Consider the following 13077-nt stretch of genomic DNA (forward strand, 5'->3'; position numbering starts at 1 on the left):
GCTCCCGCGTCGAGCAGCGCAGTTGCGTCGGGGCTAGACGGCATTCCGCCCGCCAGTGACCCGATCTTTGGACTCGACGGGCACCCTACCCATCAAGTCGTCGAGTGGCTACCAGTTCGCTCGTTGGGACCGGGGTTCGACTGGCTCCAGGAGGCAAAATGGGTTGAGAATGGTGACCAAACGAGGGGTGGGAGAAGGACAGGATCCCCACCTGCACGAGCAGGATCTTGTAAGGACGATCAGGGACATGTGCGAAGGCCTTCCGTTGTATTCTTTTTCGAAAAATCTTTCGGCGCGCCGGTGCTGATAGGCATGCCTAGCACCGGTGCTGGCAATGTAATGGCAGTAAGTGCCACCTGAGTGCCTAGGTTTGCCATTGCCAAAGCCCCCAGTTTCACAGTCGCTGCTCTCGAGGTCGTCTACCTCTCCATGCTCCTGCTTGCCCTGCTCACGAGCTCTGCCGCCGGCCGCCGTCCTCCACCAAGCTCCGGCGGCCCTGTCTTACGGCGGAACGCTGCCTACCCGCGCAGCCGCACGCGCCTTGCCGCCGACGCCTTGCAGCCTCCAGAGGCGCCCTCGGCCCGAGCGATCCGCGAGTTTGCGCTGCCGTGCCTAGGCCTGTGGCTCAGCAGCCCGGTCCTCTCGCTCATCGACACTTCCGCGGTCGGACTCTCGGCGCTCCCGGGGAAGGGCGCGTCGTCTCTCGCCGCACTCGGGCCCGCAACCACCTTTTGCGACGGCACCGCCTACCTTTTCGCCTTCCTCAACGTGGCCACCACCAACCTGTACTCGTCCCAGCGCGCCGCCGCCGCCGCCGCCGCCGAAGGCGCCGCCGCAGGTCGCCCGTCGCCGGACTCGGAGAGTGTGGTCCGCATCGCCGCGAGGCTGAGCTTGGCTTGCGGCCTGCGCGCGAAAATAGATGCGGCTGAGGTACGACGGCTCAAAGCGCGGGTGGTTCCCGCGATGCGCCGCAACACTCCGCACCCCGAGCGCGCACTCACTCCTCTCCGCTGCACGCTGGGAAGAGTCACGCGACTCGCCGTCGTGTGGGTGGAGCAGCGCGCAAGGGGCTGGTGCTGAGGCTCACTCGACTCGGGTGGGCTCAGATGTGGGGAGATGTGATGAGATGTAGGGAGATGTAGGGAGATCGGGAGGGCTCGCGAGTGCTCGTGCTGCCTGGACATGCCCAGGACCTTTCTTAGACATGTCCGAGACATGTCACGTAGGCTCGCGATGCTCGTGCTGGTCGCGTTCGCTCCGCCGCTGCTCTCTCTGTACGTGGGCGCCGAGACCGCGTCCAACGCCGCGATCCTCGCCCCCGCCGTGGCGTACGTGCGGATTCGCGCCCTCTCCCTGCCGGCAGCGCTGCTGAGCGGCGTCCTGTCTGCGGCGCTGCTCGGGGCGAAGGAGTCGCTCACGCCGCTGCTCGGCTCGGCGGTGGAAGAAGAAGAAGAAGAAGAAGACAGTGGTGCGAAGAATAGGACTCGCTCACGCCGCTGCTCGGCTCGGCGGTGGCTGCTGTCTGCAACGTCGGGCTCGACTTGGTCGGCGTCGTCCTCCTCCGCCAGGGCGTGCCGGGCGCCGCGTGGGCCACGTCCGTCGCGCAGTGCGCGGGCACTCTCTCGCTGCTGCTCGTCGCGCGCAAGAAGCTGGTGCCGGACGGAGGCTTCGGGCTCGTGCCGCGCCGGCGGCCGGCGACGGCAGCCCGCGGCGGCGGTGGCGGCGGCGGCGGCGGCGGCGGCGGCGGCGTCTCGTCTCGCACGTTCCTGCTCTTTGCCGCGCCGGTCCTCACCCTCATCCTGGGGAAGATCACTTGCTTCGGCTTCATGACCTACTCGGCCGCGCGGTTGGGCGAGCTGCCGCTCGCCTGCCACCAGCTCGCCCTCACCACCTTCTTCTTCCTGTCGCCGCTGCTCGAGGTCGTCTCGCAGACCGCGCAGGCTATCCCCGACCTCCCCCTCCCTCCCCTCCCTCCCCTCCCTCCCCTCCCTCCCCTCCCTCCCTCCCTCCCTCCCTCCCTCCCTCCCTCCCTCCCTCCCTCCCAGCCTTGGGCAACCTCGGGAACCCTCGGGAAACCCCTCGAGAAATCTCGGACCATCTCGGACAACCTCGCGGAATCTCGCGGAATCTCGCGGAGTATTCTCGCCGCTATCGCGCAGGCCTTCCTCCCGCCATACGCGCGCCCGCCCGACGGCGCAAAGGTTGCTGCGTGGCGAGACGCGGAGGCGTCCGTCGCGGCGCGTCTGCTGCGGCTGTCCATGGCCGTCGCCGTCGGCGCCGCGCTGGCGGGCGGCGCGTTGCCGCTCTTCGGCACCGGCCTCCTGACCAACGACGCGGCCGTCGCCCTCGGCATGCGCCGCCTAGAGTTCTGGGTAGAGACCCCCAACTAGCACCCCCGTGCTCCAACTAGCACGCGAGACGGCGCGCACTCGGCTGTCTCCGGATGCACTGCCTTTGGCAGCCCTGGCATGCACGCGATGCTCTGGGCACACTGGGAGCAAGCGACTACTACTAGTGTGCCCAGGCGATGCTCTGGGCACGCTGCACGATGCCACACCCCCTCGCTCAGATCGCACGGTGCCCCTCCTCGCTAGGCATGCGCCCGCTGGCGGCCCCGCTCGCGATCGCCGCCCTGCTCACCGGCGCCGTCACCGCGTCGGAGGGGACGCTGCTCGCGCGGCGCAGCCTCGGCGCGCTGTCGGTGGTGTACCTCTCCTCCGTCGCGTTGCTCCCATTCATGCTCACGCGAGCCTCGTCCGCGGCGGCCATCTGGCGGACCTTTGGTCTCTTCCAGCTCATCCGCGCGGTCGCCTTCAGCGGCCGTGTCTGGCTCCCGCGCGTGACCGCGGCGCGCAGTGCCGAGTGAAAGAATTTTTCATTAATAAATAAATAAATAGAGCAGACAACCCCTGGTTAATTTTTTCATTCGTTTGCAGCGATATCGCTGCAAATTCTTTTTGACCGCGCAAGATAAAAGGGTGGCTAAGGGCTCTGCCCGCAAGGCGCCCGCGTCGCAGACGCGGTACCATTGACAAATCTGCAATATACCCCCACACGAGCAAATAGCAAAATCCGAATACCGTGCACGAACTGCGTGATGTGGGATGCAAGCCTTCAGCTGGTGCCAAGACATTCGTAAAATTGAAGCCAAGAACGGCCGCCAAATCCGTGCTTTCGCGCTACCTGAGGGGAAAGCCGCTGATCGAGCCCAGCGTGCCCGCGGCCGCCTCCCGCGCAGCACCGCCGCTGCGGAATCGGATCGATCCCATGGAGGAGGGCGCAGTCGGCTAGCGCAGCAGGCGGAGTCCCTCCCCGCGCCGGAGCCCCCCTGCAGTCGAGGGAGTCCTCGTTGGCGATGAAGGTGGCGACATCGAATCGCGGCCGACACACGTCACGGGAGGAATGGGCGATGAGCGGGAACGATGCGCGCTACGGCGCCGACTCCGCCGTGCTCGTGGCCGCAGAAAGCCGCGCTCCAGGAGCACGCCAAGATGCAATGGCTCGCTTGCTTCGATTCAGCTCTCTCGGCAGCAGAAGTGGGGCTGGAGCGGGTGGGGGTGGATGCCGATTGAGGGGGAGCGTCTCCAGCTGCGCCCTGTGGCAGCTGCGCCCTGTGGCATAGTCGAGGGACTTGGTAGTTGTGACCCCCCTGAGTGAGGACAGGAGAGATTTTGTGGTGTTTGTTGGTGTACGCAATAACGGGACAGGGTGGTTGTTCTCTCTATCTCCTCTTCTAGCTCTTAGCATGAGCTGCGCCCGGTGTCCGACCCCTTTTGCGCAGCAACACCTTAAACTTTTAGGCCCTCCAAATTCGGGTCGGAGCGTAGCGGAGTGGGCCCCGAGTTTGAAAAGGGCGACGGACGCTTGCGTCCTAGCCTCCAACAACGCCTCCCCGGCGCAGAGGGGCCCCCGGAGGGATGCACAACCGCTCCACGCCACGCCGCTTGCGGCGGTCCTCTTCCCAGCTCAGCTGAGGGCCCGTGCGTTATTTGCGGGCCGGCATTCCCCACCACCTTCTATGAGGCTCCTTCGTCGCTCTCTGCTACCCGCACTCCTCGCCGGCTCCGCGCTCCTGCTCCGCGACGGTAGGCTGCTCCGCTGCTGGTGGTGGCTGCGGCAACGCTGGCTCCGAAGCTTTCTTACGGAGACGGACGTGGTCGACCCAGAGCGCTTGCGCCGCATCGGTGGTGTTGACGTGTCGTTCGTCAAGGGCAGCGAGACCGACGCTTGCGCGGCGCTGGTCGTCCTCGACGCCGCCACGCTTGAGGTCATCCACACGTCGTGCCGCCGCGTCGTGCTCACAGCGGTGCGGCCATGGCCCGCGTAGCCTGATGCACGGTTTCCGCCACCGCTGCCGCAGACCCTAATGCTGTCTGCCACCCCGCATCCCACCCACTCTCCCTGTACGGCCCGCGCAGCCGTACATCCCCGGCTACCTGGCCTTCCGCGAGGTCCGCTTCCTGCTCGAGCTGCTCGCAGAGTTGCGTGAGGCGGCGCCGCACCTCTACCCCGACGCCATCCTCGTCGACGGCAACGGTGTCCTGCACCCGAACCGCTTTGGCCTCGCTTGCCACCTCGGCGACCTCTAGCCGAGATCGAACCGAGGTCGAGTCGGGAGCGAGCCGAGATTGAGCCGAGGTCAGCTCCGGAGACGGAGCCGAGGTCGTCGAGGTCGGGAGGAGCATCTGCCTGTCCGAGCGACAGCGGCGTGCCATGATTGGAACCAACCCTTTCCCTGGCACAAGCTCAGATGTCCACGGGCCTCTCCCGGCAGGACTGGATTGGACCCGTCTCGGAGCCGCCTCGGTGCCGTCCTCTCTAGGCGTCCTCAGCGGCGTGCCGACCATCGGAGTGGGCAAGTCGCTGCACCGCGTCGACGGCCTCACCAAGGGGACGGTGGCCGCTCTCACGGCGCAGCTCGACCGGCGCGCGCCCTCTGGTAGACTCGGCGCCGGCCACCGGACCGGAGTGGCGCCGGGACCCGGCCACCGCCACCGCCACCGGGCCACCGGAAGAAAACAGCTGCGGGAGACGTGGAGGCGACGACTTCGCATGCCACGACTCCGCAGGCGCGGCGTGCACGCGAACCTCGTCGGCGCGAGCGGCGCCACCTGGGGCGCGCGTTGCTCGGCCACCCGCGGCCGCTCCCACAGCATTTCTCCATTTCTTGACTGTCACCGCCCTTCTTTTGCAGGCGCGCTGCTGCGCACGTCCGAGCCGGCAAGCGCCGCGGGCGGCATTCGCCCCGTCGTCGTGTCGGTCGGGCACGGCCTCTCCCTCCCGTCGGCCCTCGACGTGGTCCGCCGCTGCTCGAGGCACCGCATCCCCGAGCCAGTGAGGCAGGCGGACTTGCGCTCGCGGGAGTGGCTCAGGGAGCACGGGGCGGCGGCGGAGGAGGAGGGCGGGTAGTCTCTCTCTCCCACGTCAAAATTCTCAGTACATCGGGTGGGAGCGCCCTTCGAGCACTTGGAGTGCAGTTCCCTTACACACGCGTCGTCTTGGAGGGGGTCGTATAAAAAAATTGACGCCGGAAATTTCTTTATTCTCTCTAAATACGATCGTGCCCAGTGTCGTGCGAGGTTTGGGGGTAAAATTCTTTACATGTATTCCACGCGCCACCAGCCAAGTCTCTCTTTACGACGAGCGCTCCCATGCCCGGCCGAAGGAAGGCTGGCTCAGCCGCCTCCCGGCGCGGACGCGCTTCAACGGCGCCACAGGGTGCGTCGCTCGCGCTGCCGAAAAAGCTCCAAGCCGCGGCGGAGGACGGCAAGTTGGGCGTGGTGCAGACGTGGCTCGCCGGGGACGGGCTGGTTGACGCGACGTGCGTGCATCGCGGTGTGAGTGGCTGGACGCTCCTGAAGATCGCCGCCAGCAAAGGCCACAAGAAATTGGTCGAGGTTCTGCTGAAGCGGGGCGCGAAGGTGGACGCACAAAACAGCATCGGCGCTACGGCGCTGATGTCCGCCGCCCACCAAGGCCACGTGCAGGTGGTCGAGACGCTGCTGCAGCACGGCGCGGAGATCAACCTTCAGAGCAGCCGCGATTGCACTGCGCTGATGTTCGCTGCCGACCAAGGCCACGAGCGCGTGGTCGATTTCCTTCTTCGGCACGGGGCAGAGATCGACCTGCAGGACGGCGACGGCCACACTGCGCTCACGGGCGCCGCCGACTACGGCCACCCTGCCGTCGTGCTCCAGTTGCTGCGGGCGGGCGCAGACATGGCGCTGCGCACTGCGGACGGCAAGACAGCGCTGCAGATCGCCAAAGAGAAGGGCCACACCGAGTGCGTCGCCGCCGTCAAGACGTTTCTCGGCGAGGTGGCAGCGGAGAGGCGCGACGCGGCGGCGGTCGAGGCGGGCGGCGAGGGCGGCAGCAGCGGGCCGCTTCCCGAGGAGATCGGCGAGGCGGGCGGCGCAGGGGCGGACGGCGGTGCCGCCTCGGGCAAGGGAGCGGCGGCGGCACCAACTGCCGCGTCCTCTTCTGGCGGCGTGGAGAGCGGAACGGGCGAGGACACCGTCCCCGAGGAGGTCGTCGAGGCGGCTGTGCAAGGCGAGGAGGCGGCGGTGCTGGTGTGGCTCGACGGCGGCGGGTGGGCGGACGCGGCTTTCACTCATAAGGGTGTGAGCGACATCACGCTGCTGATGGTCGCCGCCATCTACGGCTACGAGCGGCTGGCCGTGGCGTTGCTGCAGCGTGGCGCTTCGATCAACCTTCAGAACAGCGACGGCCTCACCGCGCTGATGCTCGCCGCCCTCAGCGGCCACGAGCGGGTGGCCGAGCTGCTGCTGCATCACGGGGCGAAGATCAACCAGCAGGACAATGCCGGCCTCACTGCGCTGACGTATGCCGCCGTCAACGGCCACGAGCGGGTGGTCGAGCTGCTGCTGCAGCATGGCGCAGAGATCAACCTGCAGGACGATGCCGGCGGCACCGCGCTGATGTTCGCCGCTGTCAAGGGACACCTTGCCGTCCTGCTCTGCCTGCTTCGGGCGGGCGCCGACACGGAACTGCGCACGGCGGCTGGACTCACAGCGCTGCAGCTTGCCAAGGAGAAGGGCCACACCGAGTGCGTGCGCGCCTTTGGGGAGCATGCGGCGGCCGAGGCGGCGGCCGAGGCGGCGGCCGAGGCGGCGGCCGAGAAGGAGGCGGCGTGGGCTGCGGGGGCGGCGGAGAGGGCGGCGGAGTGGGAGGCGGCGGAGGCGGAGGCGGCGCGGCACGCCGAGGAGCTGCTGGCGGAGGTCGAGGCGAAGAAGCGCGGCAAGGGCAAGAAGGGCAAGAAGAAGAAGAAGGGCGGCGGGAGCGGCGGCGCTGGGCCGTCGCAGGAGCCCGAGGCGGCGGTGGAGGGTGCGGAGGCGCCATCAGAGGGTGCCGAGGTGCTGTCGGAGGCAGCCGCAGCCGAGGCCGCAAAGAAGGCCGAGGAGGAGAGATTGATCAGGCTCCTCGAAAGTTGTCACGAGGAGAGGATCCGGCTCGGCATCACGGCGGAGAGCCAGGCAGCGGCTTTAGCTGAGATGGTCGAGGCGGAGCGGTTGGCCGAGGAGGCTGAGGAGGAGGAGGAGGAGGCAGAGGCGGAGGAGGAGGAAGCCGCGGCCGAGGAGGAAGCCGCGGCCGCGGCACTTGCGGCAGCTGAGGCGGCCACGGCGGCAGCGGAGGCGGCGATGGCCGCTGCAAAGGCGAGGCGCGCGGCCGCTGCGAGGGCCAAGGCGGCCGCTACAAGGAAGGCGGCGGACGCGGCCCAGCGCTCATAGAGAGCCGCTGAGAGGAGGACATGACGCGCGCATCTGGCACCGCGCCCGGCTGACGCTTGCTGAGGGGTCGCTGACCCCACGCCGCCCCGCCCTCGGCGTCGCGCAGCGGAGGCGGCGGCGTCTCGACCCGACGCCGCGTGAGGCAGGAGGACTTGCGCTCGCGGGAGTGGCTCAGGGTACGGGAGCACGGGGCGGCAGAGGAGGAGGGCGGGTAGACTGCTAGTCTCTCTCCCCCACGTCAATCTCGGTACAAACACCGATGAAGAAAGTGGTCACGTGTGGACTTTGTGTGGTGGCTCTCCTATGTGTACGTACTCTAGAAAGGATAGGGCAAAGATTTCGCAACAAACAACACAAAAGATTTCGTCAGGGAGGGGGAACTGGAAAAACGAATCGGAAACGAATCGGAACCCGGAATCATATGCACACAGGAAGAGTCTACTAGAGAGCACAGAACATGCACACTGTATGTCGATCCATACTGACGAGTGACGATCTGTCAGTGACGTACGCAGCACGGCCATGCCACCATCGCCCCGGGGGCCATGTGTAATCGACAGATCCGATCAGGTGGCGAGAGGCGCTGCTCTCGCCCCGAAGCGTGCTGTCGCTGTCAGCGAGACCTCTCCTCTGCTCACACCAGCGAGGGCTTGTAGTCGAGGTACTCCTTCGCGGAGGGCGTCGCCGCGCCGCCGTAGGCGTCGATCAGCCAAACACCGTCCACCTCCATCTTCACGACGTAGAAGGCGTGGCCCGGCGGGTACATCTTGAAGGACGGGTGCTTGGCGAAGAGCGCCTTCTTGGCGGCCGTCTCCTCGTCGCTGCCCGCAGCAACCTTTGCGAGGCTGCCGCTCAGCACGAGCCGGGCGCAGGGCGGGTTCTCCGGGTCACCAAGCAGGTGGCCAATCTTGCACGCCGCGACCTCCTCGAGCGAGGATGCCTCGGTCAGGGAGAGGGTGCCGCGGGAATTCGACGCGTCGGAGCCGAAGAGGTCGACCATCGAGGCGTCCATGCCGCTCGCGTAAAAGTAGGGGACGCCGTCGACATCCGCAAAGGAGTCTGCGCGGCCGCAGGAGGATGGACACATGTGTGTTGCTGGGCGGAGAGCTGGGTAGACAGGATACACACTTGCTACTGTGTGGCTACAGCTCGCGGAGATGCACATGGGTTGCCGAAGGCGTCGCCTTTGGTTGAACCTTCCGACCGAGTCGACGTCGTTGAGAGAACTCCCCAGGTGAGGGAGGTTGCCATCCAGCGGGCAAAGCCGGGGTGGTCCGAGGCCTTGGGAGGCGGGGCGGTGTACGAAGAGATGAGGATTGTGGAGAGGAAGAGCATGGCGCCGGTGTGACCGAATGCAGATCGAGTTGCAGTTTGGCTGCGAGCGAGTCGCCCTCAGCCTTTACAGTTGTAGGTACCCACCAGGCACCGAAGTTTTGTGTTTGTTTTTTTTCGAGACTGTCGGAAGAAGGAGAAAAAGGTCGTCTTATGACCGTTACTTTGAGAAGAGTGTCGCCACAGCACCCCAGGCTGCGGTGGCAGCGGTTTCAGCGGCAGCGGTGGCAGCGGCGGGCGGATGAGGCGGCGGCTCCGCCGACAGGCGCCACGGACCCCGGACACGCTCCATACGTCGTCCCTGCCCGCTCATCGAGACGTTCGGCGGCTTCGGGGACGGCGTCCGCAGAATTCTTCGGCAGGCGGCGGACCAGCTGAGTAACAAACTTTCGCACGCTCAGCACCTCGATGAGGTCACATGGACCACCAAGAACTGGCACGGGCTGCAGATGCAGCGCTTGTCTGTCGTTCTCCACACCGCCGTGGCGTGGCAGACGGTGAACGAGCTAGCGTGCGGGGACAGCGGCAAATTGAGAGAGAGAGATTTTTAGCAATACCAAACAACTCTAACACTCACACGTAATTTGGGGCCTGGAGCCCTGTTCACGCGCGCGCGAGACGTGCAGACAGGGTTGCCAGGTGAGAGCGAATGGCGCGGTTCACGCCTCGCACAACAGAGAGAGAGATGCGCTCTGCATGGTGGGACATAAAAGAGAGCGAGTACTTGGGCGAGTAGGCCGTGCGGTCAACGCTGCCGCGCGCGACTTTGCGCGCGAGGCGGCGCAGCTTGAGAACGGCGGTGGGCGAGAAGCCGCCGCCGAACGTCTCGTGGAGCAGCAGGTTGAAGTTGTTGCGCTTGACAAAGATCGCGTCGTGGTAGAAACCGCGATGCGCCTTGACGTAGCCGTGGCCGGTCTTGTGGGAGAAGGGTTGGCTGGGCTGCCCGCGCGCCTTGCAGCCCATGTTCAGGCGGCGGGCCTTCTCCTCGGTGTTGCCGAAGGCGTAGGAGTGGCCAACGGAGGCGGGCGTGCCGCCACTCGAGGCGTTGCCAACGCCCGGCGAGGAGGTCTTGAGGAGGGGCGTCCGTTTTGTTGTTTGCAAATTGTGCACGGTGCTAAGTGCATTGCCGTTCTTAACGGAGTCGCTTAGGCGGCTCCGGTGGTGTGCCTGTGATAGTACTAGCACGCGCCAGTTCGCACCTGTGTCGAGCCTGTCTGCTGTGAGAGAGAGTTCTTTTGTTTAAATTCTTCTCTATCCAGTGCTCCAGTGCGCTCAAAGAAAACAGGCAGCCCGAAGAGGACGGCAAGCCGCCACCACAATCGCACGTCCCCCTCAACCTCGGCTTCCCCTCAGTCGCCAAAACAGCAAACGCTCGACGAGTTCATGTTCACAGTTCACCGCTGTGATGGCGCCTGAGAGATAGGTGCGAAGTAGCAACCATGCCCTGCTCGACATTTGCTCTCAAGCTTGCTGCCCGCCCGAGACCTGGTGGTGATGGGGTGCGGTAACTCCAAGGGGTACGAGATTGACCTCGACCCGCCAATCGCAACCAAGCCGCACGCCGCGACCGCAGAGGTCGCTGACCACGCGGGCGTGCTCGCCTCCGCCGAGGTCGAGCTGCTCGTGTCCGGCATCCGCTGGAGCGAGGGCCCAGTGTGGGAGGCCAGCGAGAAGGCGCTCTACTTCGTCGACACGGTGGACGCACGGATCTACCGCTGGACCGAGGCGGAGGGCACCACCATCGTGGCGACCGAGGCCGGCGGCTACGACGGGAGCAACGTGCCCGACTTTGAGCAGCTCTTCGAGCCCGGTGCCAACGGCATGGCGCTCGTGGGCGACGAGCTGACCATCTGCCAGCACCCGACGCGCCGTGTCATCCGCATGAAGCTCGCCGAGCTCAAGAAGCTCAACGGTGGGAAGATCTGCGAGGCGGCCTTCGAGGTGCTGGCACACACGGCGCCCAACGGCAAGCCGTTCAACGCGCCCAACGACGTGGTGGTTGCGCCGAGCGGCGATGTCTACTTCACGGACTCAGTGTACGGCTTCCTGCTCAAGCAGTTCATGCACCTCGGGCACCCCGACCAGCCGTACCTGGACCAGGCTGTGCAGGAGCGCGGCGCCGGCTGCACCGGCGTCTACCGCTGCCGAGCCGGCGGCGCGGTCGAGCTCGTGACGAGCCTGCTCGAGCGCCCCAACGGCCTTGCGTTCTCGGCCGACGGGGGCGCGCTGTGGGTGGCCAACTCGGTCAAGGACACGCCGTCGTGGCACGCCTTCCCGCTGCGCGAGGCGCTGCCGCTCGAGCGCAGCGCGGTGCTGGGCGAGAAGGAGCTCGGCGCCGGCGTGCAGCTCGGGCCGGGGCTGTCCGACGGCTTCAAGGTGGACGAGCTCGGCCGGATCTGGAGCTCGGTGCCGGGCGGCATCGCCGTCATCGACCCCGTTGCGCCCAAGGTGCTCGCCTCGGTCAAGCTGGGCACCAACATCTCCAACGTCAGGTTCGGCGACGGCGGCGACGTCTTCGTCACCGGAAAGGGACATGTGTGGCGGCTCAAGCGCAAGGTCTGAACGTTTCGACTGAACGTTTTAACGTCCTCTCTGTCGACCTGTGTGAACATTTCCGTGGGCCGCTCGATGTGCCCCCCACCTGCCACCTCCCCGCCCTCGGTGTACGGTGTAGTCGTCGAATCAGCGCTCTACCTCTTATTGTTACAGCCTGTGAGCTGTGTGCTGTGAGAGAGAGTTCTTTTGTTTATACTCTTATTGTTACTGTGTTACTGCTCGTCACACGCACATGCACATGCACATGCACATGCACATGCACATGCACATGCACATGCACGAGAGAGTCGCACACGTGCCGTCACACCGCCTCGTCACACATGTAGCCCGGTCGAACACCCCCCAAACAAATAAATTCCCCCTTCGAGCTGAGAGGATTTGGGATTTCAGTCCCGCGCAAATTCGTCATCAACGATGGGGCCAACGGCCGAAAAGCGCCGGTAAGCAAGGACGATGGAGGTGCGTCTTTCCCATGCTCGCGCGCCCCCCGAGCGCGAACTATGCACGGGCCCGGCTCGCCCGCTTGGGGATCCACCCGGCACACCCCCGCCCCCCACCTGCCGGCTTACCTGCCGTCAGTTCGCGCGGGATCGCCCACAACTGTCAGCAACTGAAATCCACTTGCTTCAGCTGTGGACTTCAGCCTCGCCTCACAGCCGACCTTCTGGTCGGACGCGGGTTCTTAAGGGTCGCACATGCCGGCCATGACGTCTGCCAACCGGCCGTTCGCAGGCGGTAGCTTCGCACGCCCCCGACAACTCCGAGAATGACCCGCACGAGAAGTGCGCGTCGGCGGCGCACTTTTCCTCCCAGGCTGTGGCTGCTGCCTTGGCCTCAGTGGCGACCCAGGAGGAGCCGAGCGCCGTGGCGCTGGCCGTGGCTTGCCCCGTGGGCGGCCTCACCCTCTCGCACGTCGCCTACCTCCTCAATTTGGCCACTAAGATGGCGAAGGCGACGGACGGGCTCTCTCACAACAAGGCCTTGATCTTTGCCCGCTGGGTGGCCACCTGCGCGGCGGCGAGCGCGAGCGGGCCGGTGTCCTTGCCCATGTGCGCCAGCCCCGCGGTGAGGTCGCTCTGGCAGGCATGCGAGCGCCACGTCAAGGACTACAACAAGCGCCGCGAGTTGGTGCGCTCGCGCCTCCGCATGGCGCGCCAGCGCGGCGGCAACACCCAGGCCGAGGCCGAGCGGGCGATGCGCGCGCTCGAGATCGAGTCGGCGACGCGCTTCGTCTTCCCCAAGATCACCTCGACCGCGGCCGACGCGGGCGGCGGCGGCGGCGGCGGCGCCGCCGCCGCAGCAGCAGAGATCCCCGCCGACCTCAAGCTCCTCGCGTTCGCGATGGGGACGCACGAGCGGCTCGGCGCCTCGAGCGCCGTGCGGCTGCTCGACATGGATGCGCTCGGGCTCATCGCCGCGGCGGTGCGCGGGAGGCGCCCGC

At 66.3% G+C, this 13077-nt stretch overlaps 4 protein-coding genes across 4 annotated transcripts; 3 read left to right on the forward strand and 1 right to left on the reverse strand.

Moving 5' to 3' along the window:
- Nucleotides 1-429: 429 nt before the first annotated feature.
- Nucleotides 430-2866, forward strand: EMIHUDRAFT_102092 (hypothetical protein; the record flags this gene model as incomplete). The annotated part of the gene is made up of 5 exons (XM_005772463.1): nt 430-1073; nt 1227-1437; nt 1482-1919; nt 2046-2372; nt 2525-2866. 5 exons carry the CDS (start codon nt 430-432, stop codon nt 2864-2866), a joined length of 1962 nt encoding a protein of 653 aa, XP_005772520.1.
- Nucleotides 2867-4018: 1152 nt separating this feature from the next.
- On the forward strand, nt 4019-5409 carry EMIHUDRAFT_208917 (hypothetical protein; the record flags this gene model as incomplete). Its single annotated transcript, XM_005772464.1, has 4 exons — nt 4019-4306; nt 4419-4536; nt 4823-4939; nt 5195-5409. 4 exons carry the CDS (start codon nt 4019-4021, stop codon nt 5407-5409), a joined length of 738 nt encoding a protein of 245 aa, XP_005772521.1.
- Nucleotides 5410-8382: 2973 nt separating this feature from the next.
- On the reverse strand, nt 8383-9083 carry EMIHUDRAFT_65556 (hypothetical protein; the record flags this gene model as incomplete). Its single annotated transcript, XM_005772465.1, has 2 exons — nt 8383-8807; nt 8912-9083. The coding sequence occupies 2 exons, from the start codon at nt 9081-9083 to the stop codon at nt 8383-8385; spliced, it is 597 nt and encodes a 198-aa protein (XP_005772522.1).
- A 2058-nt stretch (nt 9084-11141) lies between these two features.
- On the forward strand, nt 11142-11642 carry EMIHUDRAFT_310629 (hypothetical protein; the record flags this gene model as incomplete). The annotated part of the gene is made up of 1 exon (XM_005772466.1): nt 11142-11642. The coding sequence occupies one exon, from the start codon at nt 11142-11144 to the stop codon at nt 11640-11642; it is 501 nt and encodes a 166-aa protein (XP_005772523.1).
- Between the last annotated feature and the right edge of the window lie 1435 nt (nt 11643-13077).

Source organism: Emiliania huxleyi (assembly GCF_000372725.1).
Source record: "Emiliania huxleyi CCMP1516 unplaced genomic scaffold EMIHUscaffold_36, whole genome shotgun sequence".
Taxonomy (NCBI): domain Eukaryota; phylum Haptophyta; order Isochrysidales; family Noelaerhabdaceae; genus Emiliania; species Emiliania huxleyi.